Source organism: Zonotrichia leucophrys, chromosome 2, assembly GCF_028769735.1.
Source record: "Zonotrichia leucophrys gambelii isolate GWCS_2022_RI chromosome 2, RI_Zleu_2.0, whole genome shotgun sequence".
NCBI classification, from domain to species: Eukaryota; Metazoa; Chordata; class Aves; order Passeriformes; family Passerellidae; genus Zonotrichia; species Zonotrichia leucophrys.
Genome location: NC_088171.1, coordinates 128,074,638 through 128,090,399, shown reverse-complemented (window position 1 = coordinate 128,090,399; position 15,762 = coordinate 128,074,638). Strand labels below are relative to the sequence as shown.

Genomic DNA, 15,762 nt, shown 5'->3' with positions numbered 1-15,762 from the left:
GCAAGCCTTTAAAATCAGTTCCTGACTCTCTGCCTAACAAGGATGCTTCTCCTACACCATAGTAGACTATAGTGTAAAATACATTTTATTCACGTATTTGTAAACATGCAGAATGCAAGCAACATCACGAAGGATATGGGACTAAAAAATTCCAACTGGCAGTAAAACAGAAATGCATCAATAGAGGCAAACATCCTTACTTTAAGCTGAGGAAAACTTGGACTTTTAATCTGGATTGCTAGCAGTGCTACAAGCATTTGTCATACAGGTTAGTTGTGTCTAGGACAACTTAAAACTACAGGTAAACTGATTAGGTTTAGAATAATTTATTTAAAGTATTAAAAATACATAGGAGAACAGCAGAATGAAAATTAGACGAGTCAGGATAAAAGGAAATGAGTCTGCAATCAAGGCAGAAGCACAAAAGAAATTGAGAAGGTTGCATCACAAAGAAGCAAAGACATCCAATGATGCACGCCCAAGATGTTTTCAAATCTCATGCTGGTGGCTGTAATATTTGGAGGGGAGAACAAATTCCTCCTGCACAACCATTTCTACGTGAGTGTTGTGTCTGCTTCCATTCCCTTCAATGCCCTAGTATTCTCTGGCACAATTCTGTTCATTCATCTCCTACCTGGTTCAAACTCTTTCCTTTGATAACCTTTACTCTATTAAAAAATCTATTTGCAATTCTGCTTGTTACTCTGATATAACTGTTCAGAAAATTGCAATACTGCAATTAGGACTGAGGATGTTTCACATATTACAGTGTAAAATAATGGTGAAAAGAGCTTGCACGTAATTTTCTAGTGTATATGGATTTTCCTGTAGACCTTTTAAAAACAGACAAAACAATTCTTCTAATTTCCCTCTTCCTGAAATTTTTTTACCCTCCCAGATTACAGAACATTATTGTAAACTACAGGATGTTGACTGGCAAACAGAAGGGAGCCAATTAAAAGTTTACTGTACCAAATTCAACTAGCAAGTTATAAGAAAATAATTAAGAAACCTATGCAAAAATTCTGTAGCAAGATCTTGAGAAGTAAAGTACCTGTACTAAGAGTGAACAACATGTCAAGGAAAAAAGTCACTTCAGAAAAGCAGGGAGAGGGAGATTAGGGATTTATCTTCACAGTAATGCCAGGAGATTAGTTGAAAAGATAAAAGAATTAGCTTTCAATGTGAACCACAGGATGATAAGGTATGCATTATATTGGACATGGTAAGGACATGAATGCAGCTGGATAAATGATCTGAAGGTGTTTAAAACAGCTTAGAGTAAAAAGAGAATAATGTTGTGATAAAGTCTAAACCGTGAACAGAGAGGATAATTATTGCATTGTAACTCTCAGGAGCCACTGAAAGTCTTATGTGAAGCACTACAGGGGAAGAAGGCATGGGAATCTTTGCCTCCAGGTCAAGCCAAAAGGCTTTAATTTAAAATGCCCTTTGCTCTGCAATACAGAGACATTTGCAGTAAAAAGAAATCATTTTATTTATATATGACAGTGCTGCAGCTCTTTAAAATGTAGAGTGAGGGGTTGGGGAGATGGGGACTTGGTTTTGCAATCATGACAATTATGGCTCAACATACCTCAAAGACAGACATGAAAATATTTCTGAGCTCTGTAGTGATCACTTATATGCAAAGAGACAACATTCCACTAATTGCTGCTGGCAGAAAAAGCATGCTCATATATAGAGGGGTACCTGTAACTTGGCAATGTAATATCCAGCAGAAGCATAAATACTGAAGGCCACAAAGGTCTGTGCTATTAAAATGTAATTTAGTAAGGCAGGTCATGTAGTGTTACAGCAGCAGCATAACAGGAAATCTACCATCAAGACAAAAGTTTCATTTTAAATCCTGTCTTTGTACAACTGTCCAAGACAATTGCTTGCTTGGTTTCAACACCAGATGAAAGCTGGATTTAGAAAGATTAAAAGCCAGATGTCTTTTGTTCTATTTTACAGAAACTCAACTTAAAATTGTTCTGCTAAATATAAAGTTGTCCAGGTATGCTTAATGAAACATATAATCTGCAAGTTAGAAAATACATTTGGGAGACCCAATTTATTTAAAAGGAAATAAAAAATTAATTTTATTCATCACCATCTTTTATACTTGGGCTATGAGCTTAAAATTTAAGATGTACATACAAAGAGCAGTAAGGAAAATGCTACAGGGTCAGTCTATATGCTTTCTTGAGGTTGCTCTCAACAGATCACCCCTTCCCTATTACCTCAAAACTCCCCAGTGAAGAAGTTGCACTTTGTATTAAGAAACAAACTCATGAGTACAGTACTTTTCCCATCTGGAAAGCTATTTAAAAACACAAGAATATCAGAGATACCTTTTTTGTTTTGGTTTGGGGTTTTTTTTGGTGTTTTGTTTTGGGTTTTTTGGTTGTTGTTATTATTATCATTTATCATTTATTTCCAAATGGATCTTTCTTCTCAGTAGTTAAAGTTCTATCTACCAGCTGCTGTTATCTTGCGTACAAAGTACGTTGTGTTCTGCTCTTCTTGGCACTGCCAATTCAAGCATGCTGGCCAAAGTACTGGAAGCAGAGTCAAAAATAAAAATTCCATTCACCTCTTGCCCAGCAGATGCTTTTCTGCCTGTATTGTGACTTTTGACACAACCATTGCAGTCAACAAAGGTGTGAGGGATTGTTAAAACATACTCTGAACGCTGCATAGCGAGATTTTAAGTTGACTTAGCGTCTCTCATCCATTCCAATTCCAGCAATAATTGCTCAAAGAGAAGCAAGTAGCTATGTAGGCATTTTTTCTTTACAGTGTGCCATAAATGCAGTACATATGATCCTTGGTTAACCAGTACTACTGAAAGGCAACAGCATTCTTCACGATGCAGCACAAGAATGGGTAAGAAAGATCTTCTATAAACAGACTTTTAACAGTCCTTGAGTGCTGAACAATAAAAGGCAAATAGAAAGCAGTAGGTGTAACAGAGACCACCCACTGACCATAAATTTATCCAAGAACTCAACCACTGAAGCAGAAGTAGCAACGTAATGTTTAAAGCAATACCACAAGGATAACTACAGTGAAATGTACAAGTTGTTCTCAAAAAGGACAACTTTGCATTTTGACTCTTATTTTAGGAGAAGGAGGTATGGAAATCAGTCTGAATTCTAGGGATTAGAGGCAGCTTTCCTGGGGAAAAAATCAGGCTTGTATTCTGCTACCTGCTGAGGAGCCTTTATCTCCCTGTTTGCACATATTCTGGGTATCTGTATGATAAACCACGCCCAGCAGCTGCTGACACTGCACAGCATCTGAAGAACAAAGACTGCACACCAATGCCTCAATGGCCACACATCCCATCACTAACACACAACAGACGTGGCTGCAGCTGCTGCCCAGAAAAGGCCTAAAACGGACTTATTGGAAGGGAACATAGAAACCTTTGAGCTGCTTTTATACCCTCTCTGCTCCCAGCATCTCATCAGTTTCTCAGTTTCATGACTTCTAAATTTTTTTCTTGTATTAAAGAAACTGTGCAGCCAAGTGTACAGTCATTTCAGTTAAATCTAATCAGGTGAAATGCATAACTCTTGGATTTACGTTATTTCATAGCAGCAGTGTCCAAAATTACATTTCAGTAAATTTCATTTCACAAAAACTTCACTGTGGAAAGAAAATATCAATTCAACTTAAACCAACTTTTCTCTTAGTTCAATGTTTGTATGGAAAAATAATTAAGCAGTCCACTTAGAAAGGCATAATCTGTTCATGAGCATGCAGGTATCAGTTTTATCTTATGAGAATTTTTCCATGTTCCAGTTGCTTCATTCCTTATTACATGCTGCAAAAGGCAGTAATAATTTTTATAGCCAAATATCTCTTCATAAGATACCAGGTGGCTTTCAATATTTACTATTTAAGTCATGCATGAAATTTAAACATTACAAAAAATGACTTACCCGTTGACACTCCTGAAATATGCACATTTTCAGAATGTTCTGCAAGAGCACCATTTCCTAAAATTAAACATAATGAATAAGCTAATTTCCAAGATAAAATTTGTAAAAATTCTTCAGATACCTTTTTACAGAACAGAATGAACAAACCTGAAGTTCTTTTAATTAATATTAAACATGAAAGGTCCAACATAAGTTTTATCATAAATTAAAGAGAAAAACTAGAGAGAAAGTTACCATACAATAAAAAACACCCCACCCAGGCATTGTTAGTTTACTAGGAACAATTAGATGTACTAGAAAGTTAAGGAAAAAGCAGAGACTGATACTGTCATTTTTGAGAAACCTTATGCATGTCAGATGGTAGACTTTGTATTTTGCATCAAGTGCTATTTTATTTTCAAGAAAGGTCTCTTTCCATGCATCTTCCTCATCTCCTTCTAGAGCAAGATTGCTAGTAAATGCTATGCAAATAAGACATCCAGGGGACTATACCCATCTATTTCAGAAAAACTGCAGCCTACACTCTTTGTCCAGAAAGAAGTTCAGATACAGCAGGGAACCAGCCAGCTTTGAGAGTAACTCCCCCACAATGTTCAGTAAAAAAAAGTAGACTTGCAAAGAAGAACAAGACCCATGTGGCCATCGAGAGTAAGAGACCAAAGAAGGGTATCCCTCCAAACACCACACTACTTTGTACTCTCCAAAGCAAAAGAAGCCTGGTAAAGCCAACATACTTGCTGGCAGGTGGCAGTCCTGGTACAGGACGTGACACATCAAATTGTATTTGTGTGCATTTCTCCCCTCCTTTATTCATTATCTTTTCTTTTAACCTTTACAACAAATTTTTAGTAAAATCTTTCAGAAGTATCAGGAGGAAACAGCTACTTTGATACATAAGTTCCTTTGAACACAGGCAGTGAATCTAAGATGTAAAATACTTCACTAAGCAAAAAACCCACAACTCTTAATCCTTCAAAGTTTTGTAGTCCTTAAGATTTGCCATGCCACACAGATTTTCATGCATGTGATGTCAGTTGTTCTACCAGCACTGCAATGTCAGGGTACTATGTCTGGGAACAAGAACCTTAAATATATGCAGGAAACACAAATTCCTTTTATACCAATTTAAAGACTGTACAAGCTGACCAAGAACAGAGTATACCCCAGTGCTCCCCCGGTACAGTGATTATACACAGGATGTTTAAGAAATTGCTCCCAAGGTTGACACCAAATACAGACAGCTGTAAGTTTTAGCTTCTTAGAGACACAATACAGTTAGAAACCTGATGATCATAATTTGTAGAAAAATAGTAAGTTTAATTTTTTTATTTTTAAAAACTAAATTCCTTGGTTCTTCAAAGTGACATGTTTCCTACTCCATTTTCAAAGTACTAATTTTACTGCATATATTTACATACCAAGTTGCTTTGACTCAGTTATTTAAAAAATTCCACACTGCAATAATTCTCCTCAATGTTCAAAACACTGAAGTATTTTTAAAACAAATGCTATTTCAAATACTGTGTTGGTGAGAAACTATTTTTCAATTAAACTATTTTCAAAGTAAAATATACATCTAAGTTTTAAAAAACTGTTCTCCAAATAATTTCTCTGCTTTGCATATCACTGACATGCCAAAGGATGTTGCCACTCTAATTTTGTGTGTACAGTAACACTTAGCTCTCAATTTACAAAATAAACATCTTTGCTGGAAAATTATTTTACTTGGAACTAATTACACAGAAGCATATTTCTGATTGTTTTGTTTTCCACTATTTCCATCAGCATAAAGAAAACATTAACACATTTCAGAACCTCTTGTCTAACCTAAAAATAACTCGCTGACATTTCATCTTTCAAGTACACCAGGGATTATTCACCTTTTTACTTTTAAAAAGGGGCATTAGCACATACAGTTATATCTGCAGTTGTTATTGAACACTGAAAATGAGTATCATGACAAAAAAAGAAGGAACTCACAAACATCTAGAAATATGAATAACCCAGAAGTAATTACATTGAAGACAGTCAGTATTTGAGCACATCATTGATGCTCCCAGAATATGAATTCCTGACAAGCTGCCTGTACGCAAAGACCAGTAAAACAAAAACCCCAGAATACTAATGAAATCAGTTCTGATAAAAATACAATGAAACATGAAAAGACTGACATAATACTGACGTGATGGAAAACAAAACAAAGTATATATGTATCAAAGACTGACAAAAACTATAAATCAGTAATAATGAGAAGCATTCTAAAATGGGAACTTGCATCGAAATCCTCTGTGTGTTGACTCAGAATTAATGGGTTAAGAAAACTTAAATCTCCCAAATGTTCAAAGGAAGAATTTAATCTTGAATACCTAGAGAGAACACTTGAATATTTTCCATCCAAATATGCTTTACAATCAAACAATTAATCTCTTGAGATAAAAAGTTGTCATATTTATTGTCAAACTAACTTCAATGACTAATCAGAAGTGGCACTAATGTGTGATGATGAAGCTTAAACTCAGATCCAAGTACTACAGTATCGAAATAAGGTCTTTGGTCTTTTTAAAAAAATAAACTACCACTAAACTTTCATTACATTAAAGATGAGGAATCTTTCAGATTATTACTTCCTCTTTTATTGAAAACTATCATTGAAACAGTGTGTTCATATGCCATTTAAATGTTACTAACTGCTGACAACCTCATGAAATTTTTAGGCGGTGATCCTTGTATGATCTCAACAAATAATCACATAGTTCCTTTTAAAGTTAGCCTTCTAGAAGACCAATATATCAGGTAACAGATCAGTAACTTCCATTAAGACATGGGAACATAATTATCTTTGAAATTCCTGTTAATCTACTTAACACAGCAGAATATGAATATATAAAATAAAATTTCCTAGGTCAACAGTAAGTTTTTATATTTCTTTATGTCCTAAAGAAATATTTGCTATTTATGCCCATTTCAACCTCAAGTTTTAAACTGAAGCAGTTGTTACCTAACAAAACTCAGCACTAGATTGGTCCATATCAGTTATAGGAGTCTTGACAGCACAGCACTGGAAGCTACACACCAAAAAGATCCTGCCTTCTGTGCTGCCTGTGAAAAACTAGGATTGTTTTCTTTAAAATCAACATCTTCCATCACTTGTGTAACCAGGACTATACCCACTTTATTCACATCCTTTTATAAACACAGTACAAATACAAAACAGAAAGATATGTCAACTTTAGCCCTGCAGCTTAAGATATGGTCAGCAACTGCACGTAAATTAAAAAAAATTCAAGTGGATAAGGATCAAGATAAAATCAAGCATTCAAGCATTTAATATACTTCTTCTAAACAAAACAAAATAAATTCATAAACAGAATATGAAATTTTAAACTACTGGTAGCCTATAGGTTAAGCAAAATTATGGAAAGTGCTTTTAATGGCTTTCTACTGAGGTGCACATGAGTTTGTTGCCACCATTCATGGTAATATCTCTGAAGACTGCTTGACTGCAATACAAAAAAACACACCCAGCTTGTCACTAAATGAGTTGGACTCTTGATAGAATGTTTTACAGCATGGAACAACCTCCAACATTTGAGGTACCTTTCTGTCTTCAACAAATTTAAAAATCTCCCAAATGTTCAAAGGAAGAATGGTTATGTTCAAAGTTGTTCACCCATTCTAACAGATGTATCCATAAAATTTTATTTTACTTTCACAGCACAGCACTGGCAAAAGCCAGACCTTTTGACCTCCACCACTTTTTTCTGTTCCACTCAAATCCTCTGGGCTGCAATGTCACCTCATCTAAGGAGCAGGCAGAGACAGACAAGTAGCTTCACAGACACTTGAATTAATTCCTTTTGATTCATGTCTCACAGTTGACTGACCACAGAAGCAAGTAAGATTACACTAGGTCTGCTTTCAGGTTTTCTAGCAGTTGGGGAATTTCTCCCCTACAAATCCAGATGAAACTATGGCAAACACCTCATACCCCACCCAGAAAATCCTGGCACTGTCAAAACATCAGTTCCCAATATCCTGGTCCAAGACTCCTACATGTAATCTGGAGAGGTGAACAGAACTATGCAAAAGATAACACCCATAGCCTTGGAAGGTATTTGACTCATTAACTACTTCTGAATTTCATCACAGGTAGGAGATTAAATACAGGCCTGGGGAGTGGGCTGGCAGCAAAGAAAATGTTGCAGCAGCAAACACTTCAACTAAAGAGCAAAGGAAAAGAATGCTTTCACACTAGAAAAACATGACATGTTTGAAAAAATCAACTGCCAAGTTCTATATATTTGAAACCCAGACAGTAGCAGTGATGCTGAGCCTCACTCTGGAGGCTAACCACAATGCAGCAGCCTTCATTTTAGGGTGTTACACCCCTGCATCCATCTTTCCCCACAGCCTATGCAGCACAGCTCTCTCAAAATGGGATGAGTATCAGACTCAAAGGATTATGTAGATATTTCTTCAGAGCATAAAACTAAGCCAACACTCCTGATATGAGCTACTCCTTTGATTTGTATCCAAATTCATGCATTTACAAAAAGCATAACCAAACAGACCCCCACTAATCTCCACCCTCCTATAGTTAAGTGTTCCTTAGTCAAAATATTCAGATTAAACAAGGCAACCTTCTGCTCTCCAGATATATAAATACATATATATAGGTGAACTTGAAGGATTTGAACAAAGAACAAGTTTACCTAAATGCTGATGTATTTGAGACAGCAAATAATGACTCTTAAATGAAGCAGTTTTGATTTCAGATTGGCTAAAATTAGTGATACTAATATAATACACTGAAATGATAAATAGTGCAAAAGCACACACAAAGATCTGGTACATGCAACTTTGTCCACTGTGATTGTAAAATCAAACTCTATAACTTCAGTTTGAAATAACATCATGTATCTTGAGACTGAATTAAATCCAGATGGCGTTTTACAGAAAAATTGATTGTTGAAATGAAAAAATTAAAAGAAAAAAAAATCATAGTAGCAAAGGCTATTTAAGTCACCTTTATTTCTGCTGTTACACTAAGTAGTTACTGTTCACCAAGAAAAATCACATACACCTATCTCTGTTGAAGCTAAATTCCTCTGTATCAAGATTAAGCCTGTGCCATTATCCTCAACAGCCAAATTACAACCCCCTATAAATAGAGTTGTACAAATTGAAGAAGTGCTGTAACTGAACAGCTATGAGGAGAGAGTTTTTTCTAAACTACCTTGAGTTAAAAGGTACAGTGGTACCTCTTAATGAATGCTACATAAGCAGTCTGGACAGGGTATTTTTCTTGAATCACAATTATCAAGGGCAAGAGATCAACAACAGTTCCTGTATATTATGTGTTTCTAAACACCATTTATCATGATAAGTGTTCAACTTGCTTTACTTTAGACAATGCATTTCACAACCAAACATCCTTTCTTCATCCTACCCCAAAATTTCTTCTCACCCTGTACCTTACAAAACTGTCCCTTGTCCTGAAGTTACCCTGCATTATTCTTCACTAAGTTATGCTTCTTATTGACCAAAATAAGATCACTATATGCTTTCAAGAACAAACTGGTGCTGCCTCCCATATCACCTTCCTAAAAAACCACTTAGCAATGGTACTTTGACTACTGAGTACAAAAAATAAAAATAACCTTCTTCATCTACAGATTACTGTAGCTGGTAAATCTATGATGCCTTCTTGGAATGACCCTTTTTGATAGCACATTTTATGCCAGTGGCCCATTTCCTGCAAACACCTAAGCAGAGCTGAGCAGAAACAGAAACAAGCTTCCACTGAAGATGCCATGTGTCCTGCTGAGCCTCAGTCAGGCTCCTCTGCCAAGCCTGCGGGAGAAAAGAGGCAAAGGCCACTGCCTGCCTACCACGCCTAAGGTTAATCCATGGTTATGATGTTACAGCTCAGAGCAGGGCAGGTGGAAGACCAACAGAAAAACAAGTACTACTACTCTTCAGATAAACTACATGATCTATAAAGGTTCCTTCCAACACAAACCATTCTATGATAAAAGCCTTAGTTTGGTGTGTAACCCAAAATACTTTATTGAATTACTTACTCGTGGGCCACCTGCATTTAATGAGCCAAAAAAACCAATCAGTTAGGAGCCTTCTCAGTCTTTTGACCCATTATTTACAACCTCATCTCTTGAACACTTTCCTTATATTTGTTAAACTAATGTGCATTTAGAATAAAATGCATCAGCTGAAGGAATTTAAAGCTGTATCCACAGCCAAAAGCTACACATGCATCGGTACATGGCCATACTGCTGCCAAGCTCTCCTGCACTGCAGAAGGATCAGTATTCAGTATACTGAAAGTACCAAATGAAAGAAATACTTTCTGTAATCTCAGATGGACATGAGCATGCAAAAAGGACTAGATGTGTTTTTCCCTCATTTATAACTCAGTCTATAAAATTAAGTTTCTCCTGTAGTTTCTTTTCTATTTGTGCACCATGTGTTCTCCAACCACTGCTAAATCAAAATACAGAAATTCAAATTTTCTCTTCCTGAGAAGACAGGAAGAGCACATGTGCACTTCAATTTACATGAGTGAAGGAACTGAAAGTGAAGAAAACAGTGGAGCAAAAGGGGAAAAAAAAAAAAAGAACAGTCTATCAGTTTGAAACTTACCCCCCCCCCCCCAGAACAGTCTGTGAAATATGGAGTTATTGCTACCAGGAATGCTTGAAACTAAGGTGGAGCACAGCTCAGAACATACAGTCCACTCAAGTCAGGCAACTATTTGTAATATCTCCAGATCCAATAGAAATGCAAATTAGCAGGATCATTCCCAAATTTCTACAATACCTGTCCCAGCTTTTACAGGTACCACCATTCTACTATTTTCTGCCTTCTGACGGTTTAGTTTGCAATCACTACATCCCTTCCATTAAATATATGCATGAAATAAAATTAGCTTGTGCACCAATATGTATTTGGATCAACTACTTGGAATAAGATTCACAAATCACAGTAATCTCATATTTTCCTGTCTTCACTGACTTTTTACATTGTGTATTGCACTTTGATCATTAGTTTTTGTCCTACACCCAGCTGCTGCTTATTTCCTTGACAAAGGGCAACATGCAACTCATCACAGAAAGCAATTTAAAAAGTATCATGAGAAGGGATGATACTGAAGGGATAGTACTTTCAGGAATTAACTGATCAATAATCTCCAGTGTAGCTGAGGAATCTCTAGAAGAGTTACTGATAAATTTTATATTATTTATTTTTAAATCAACCGTTTGGCATTAACTAGTTAGTTTTACTTTTTTTTCCCCTTATTTCCTTAGGGTTAAGTACTGGAGCTATCAGAATTTCAGGTGATGATTTGTAAATCAATTTCAAATGTGGAGCAAGATGCCAAGTATCCTTTATGTGAGGGATGGATTAAACAACCATTTATTTTAATATAAAATTACACATGAAATATACAGAAACACTGCCATATAGGCATCAGTCAGGATTTTCTACTGAAGGCATGCAGAGCAACAGTGACAACCTTTATTGCAGGTTCCAGTAACAGAAGAACACTTGCCACAAAGAGGATACAGTTAATATATCTAAAATTTCTAAGAGTGAAAGCCAATGTTCAGAAAAATGAGAAAGTGTTGTATATGCAAACACTACAGTGACATAGGTAATTTCTCTAATTAAGAATAAAAATGACTAACAGATGAAACAATACTGAAACAGTGCTTATTTAAATGTTTAACAATACACAATCCAGAAATAAGCACATACAATTTCAATGTAAAAGCAGATAAAGCACAGAATTTGCTTACAGTACTCAATGCTATTATTTTACGTGGCACCATTTTCATTTTAGACCAACTGTGATGCAACTTTATTCAGTAAACTAAGACAAAAACTAAAGGATCAATTCTGCAATGGAATAATTTTAGACTTTTTTTTTTTTACCTTTTGCAACAACCAGTATCCACCATTTCGTGCTTAGACAATTATTCCTGGGTACAAAATAATAGGAATGGTGCTGCTGAAAGTCTGCACTGCACATTCAAAACTTGTCTAACACTGTCTTCTATTAATCACTCTCTCACCTTGTCCTTTCCTTTTCTCCGAGGAACTTTTTGTACAACATGTAATTGCATGACACTTTTGAAAAACGGGTCTTAATTTATTTTTTGATGAATAAAACAGTCATGAAGCTTCCAAATCCACATTTGCTCTAAAAAGCCTAAGCTCAAAAGTTAATCAGCACTTGAATGAACATCACATCTACTTTTATTGCCATAAGCAGGGCCACAAAGGTGATCAGAGGGCTGGAGCACCTCTCCTGTGAGGAAAGGCTGAGTGAGAGCTGTGGTTATTCAGCTGTGGTTACTTCAGTGCCTAAAGCTGGCCTATAGGAGAGCTGGAGAGGGCCTGCAGTGACAGGACAAGGGGAATGACTACACCAAAAGAGAGCAGGCTTAGTTTGGATACCAGGAGGAAATTCTTTGCTGTGAGGCTGGTGAAGAACAGAGATGTATTCTCTCCATAAAAATGCCCCATCCCTGGAAGTGTTCAGGGTCATGTTGGATGGGGCCTAAAGCAACCTGGTCTAGTGGAAAGTCCCCTGCCTACAGCAGGTGAAATAGACGGTCCTTTAATAGCACAGGCCATTCTATGATGATATTTCATGATTTGTAACACCGAACTAAAAATCTACAAAGACAAATGTCCTCCTACTTTCACGTTTCTTAACATTGTAATTACCTCCAAATCTAAAAAAAGTCTGCATTCTTTCTTAGAAAATTGACTATTACAATCCATACTCTAAAAATCTAAGTTTGTACATCAGTAAATGCTTTGAATTTACAAATTACAAATCTACTAGTTTCTCTACCAAAACATAATACATTCTTTATTCCTGATAGTTTTATGGTGTGAACGTGGGATTTGTCTATATTAGTATTTTGTTTCAGGTAAGGGACATGTTTCTGCATGTCCTGGTCTGCTCCACTTCCTGTTCTTTCATGCACATTACACTGGGGCCCTGGAACCAGTAAACTGGATTTCTTTTAGAGAATATGCTCCTATTTGTAAGGGATACCGAGTTTTCTGGGCCACACTAGATCTAGTCCAAGAAAAACCCTTTAGAAACATACCTAGCACAAACTTGTGTCTTCAGCATAACTCGTTTTGCTCCTCAAATCCCCTCTTGCCAGGCTGTGGGATCCACCAAGACAAACCCCAAGCACGTCCTCTACTCACCACAGCTGCAGGGAGGCTCCAGCTCAATTTTAGGAATAAGCTCAGCCTCTAAGCCATTCAGGGTAAACTACACAAGTTCTCATTCTGGATTCACTAGGCACTGCATACATTATTCACCAATATTACACCATTTGTGAATGCCATTGCAACACACATAAGAAACTGTATAAAATTCCCTATCATCTGTGATGTTAGCATAATACAAATTTCACATACATGCTGCCATCCAGATGACGCTTAAGTCTCAAAACAGAGTCCAAAGCACCATCAGGAAACATCATGCAAACATCTGGAAGATGCTGCAGTCTACAAATGATTCACATTCTTGTGTCTAAGTCACTTTCCACTCTTCTTTGTATTTTGAGTCTGCTACCATTAAAATACATACTTTTAAAGTAGCAGCTAAACTGATTTGACTGTGGGATTTTTGTGTGAAAGTTTCAGAACAAAAAAAACCCCAAAACAAAACAGTTAAGGCTGCTCAGTTGTTGTTTTAAAAGGCAGAGACAGAAAACAACCTGACATTATTTTTTATTCTCAGTCAAAAATTCCACAAACTATTTATAGGCTGCTCTAATATACTTGGCAGCAAGCAGTGGAAATTGAAAATCTAGCGGAGACACTGGCTCAGCTTCAACAAGATTCCTGATTTAAAGTACATAAGTAGCTCTATTCATGTCACACCCTACCCGACTTCTGCCCTGCCAGGTATAAGGGAGGTTACCTGACTGACCACTGCCTGAAGGCTCTACATGTTCTCAGGTGGTAATCTAACTTTGCATCAGACAGAGTAGAAAAAAACCCAGATTATTAAACCAAAATCAAACAATTCAAACAGTGAATTCAGTCACCTAAATTACAACTAAATCTCAATGAAAAAAGTGAGGAAATCAGAGGAGAAAGGAGTAGATCCAAACTAGCAGGGGAAGCAAGAGAGACCATACTGCCTACCCATCCTTAAATGAGCTATGTCCATTATGAGGGTTAGAAGCCTATTCTTAATTGATTAGACCCTATCACTAATTTGAATCTAACACTTTGCCCTCCTATTTGGAAACTTCCACTGCTATATTACTTAAAAAAATAGAAAAACCCCAAGTTTCTAGCTATTTTAAACAGCTATTTAAAATATTAAAACACAGTTATGAAAGAACTGCTTAGCCCACTTGTACGTGTTCAATGGCTATAGCTATCCTTTTCTAAAACCCCATTTCAGAATTTAAACTACGTCACATTTGAGAAGTGCCAGACTAGGGGAAAATTTTGATGTGTGGGCTGCACAGTGCTTATACAGTAGAGGGAAGAGCAATGCAAATTTGATTCATACTCTTCACATGCTTCGTACTTTTGCCTACTGGTTTCTTTAAATTACGGCTGCAGTGAAAAAAATTGGTTTTGTTTTTACATCATGCTAAATTATTTCTCATCTTGACTCTTTGTAAGTACAGGAACAAATGCTAGCACACAAGCTATGCAGAGCTGGTGTATTGTATTTTAAAAAATTAAATCAAAACCCCATAACCATATACAAACAAAAAGAAGATTTCACTACTCTGTCCCAAGTTAGATGCTAACAAAAGGACTTCATCAGGTCCTATATTCTTGAAATAAAATACTGCTGGTTATCCTCTTTTCCTCTCACAATCTGGGCCTGTGCCATCCTGAAAAAAATGCTAACAGAAGAAATTAAATAATAATTCATAAATAATAACTGCAACCATCAAAAACTTATAAGCTTGAAAATATAATCTCCTATTACTCCATGAATCTCTACCAGGAACCCACAAAACATCCAAGCTTCTGGTTCCAGACTACAGTATGACTCAAATTTACAACTGATTTTTTTTCCAAAAAAGACTGAAATAGTGTAGGAGTACTTGATATTGGAGGGTGGGGGAGAATCACAAGGGTTTTTGAAAAGAAGGAAAACACTGCTCTACTGCTGCACATTTACTAGTGAGCCTACATGTCATGTGCCAAAAAAAAAAAGGCCTAAGATACATCTAGAGAATAATAGTTTCAATATTCAGAATTCTAAGTGGATTAATAAAATAAAGTTATAACATCAATTTATTTCAAGCCTTTATTCAGCAGAAAGTCGAAGATATCACAATCCAGACAGAGATCAAGGAGAAAATTTCATAGTTCTGATAGAGGCAAAAATAAGGGATTGAGAAATCAAACCGTAATTTCCAGATCTGCTATATTCTTTTTGGAACATTGGCCTGAGCAAACCAGGGAATACTGGAATCAGTAGTATAGTGCTGCTGAGCTTTAACTCCACCTTTATGACAGTAACAATAAGTTAGAATTAATTACAACACATCCCAGATGAATGCAGTGGCATAAGTGACTTGAAAGCAAGCAGTTTACTAGGAAGGGCAATGAAGCAACAGTACATTTACAGCACATTTTGCACATATATCAAATATAAAAATCATAAAAACACTGCATGTTTATTGCATCGAAGAAAAATATCCTCACTTGAAAGATAAAACTGTTTTCTTTCCTTCTTCCTATTATTACTAAAAATAGAACTTTGATTTTGACAACTTTTTTA

The 15,762-nt window shown here is 36.2% G+C and overlaps 1 protein-coding gene across 1 annotated transcript in view; it reads right to left on the bottom strand.

The window, feature by feature from the left end:
• LRP12 (LDL receptor related protein 12) overlaps positions 1–15,762 on the bottom strand; it is a 49,315-nt gene that overhangs the window by 16,367 nt on the left and 17,186 nt on the right. Inside the window, exon 2 of the mRNA XM_064706333.1 lies at positions 3,954–4,010. Within this exon, the coding sequence (XP_064562403.1) occupies positions 3,954–4,010 (57 nt within the window). The remainder of the gene's footprint in view (positions 1–3,953; positions 4,011–15,762) is intronic.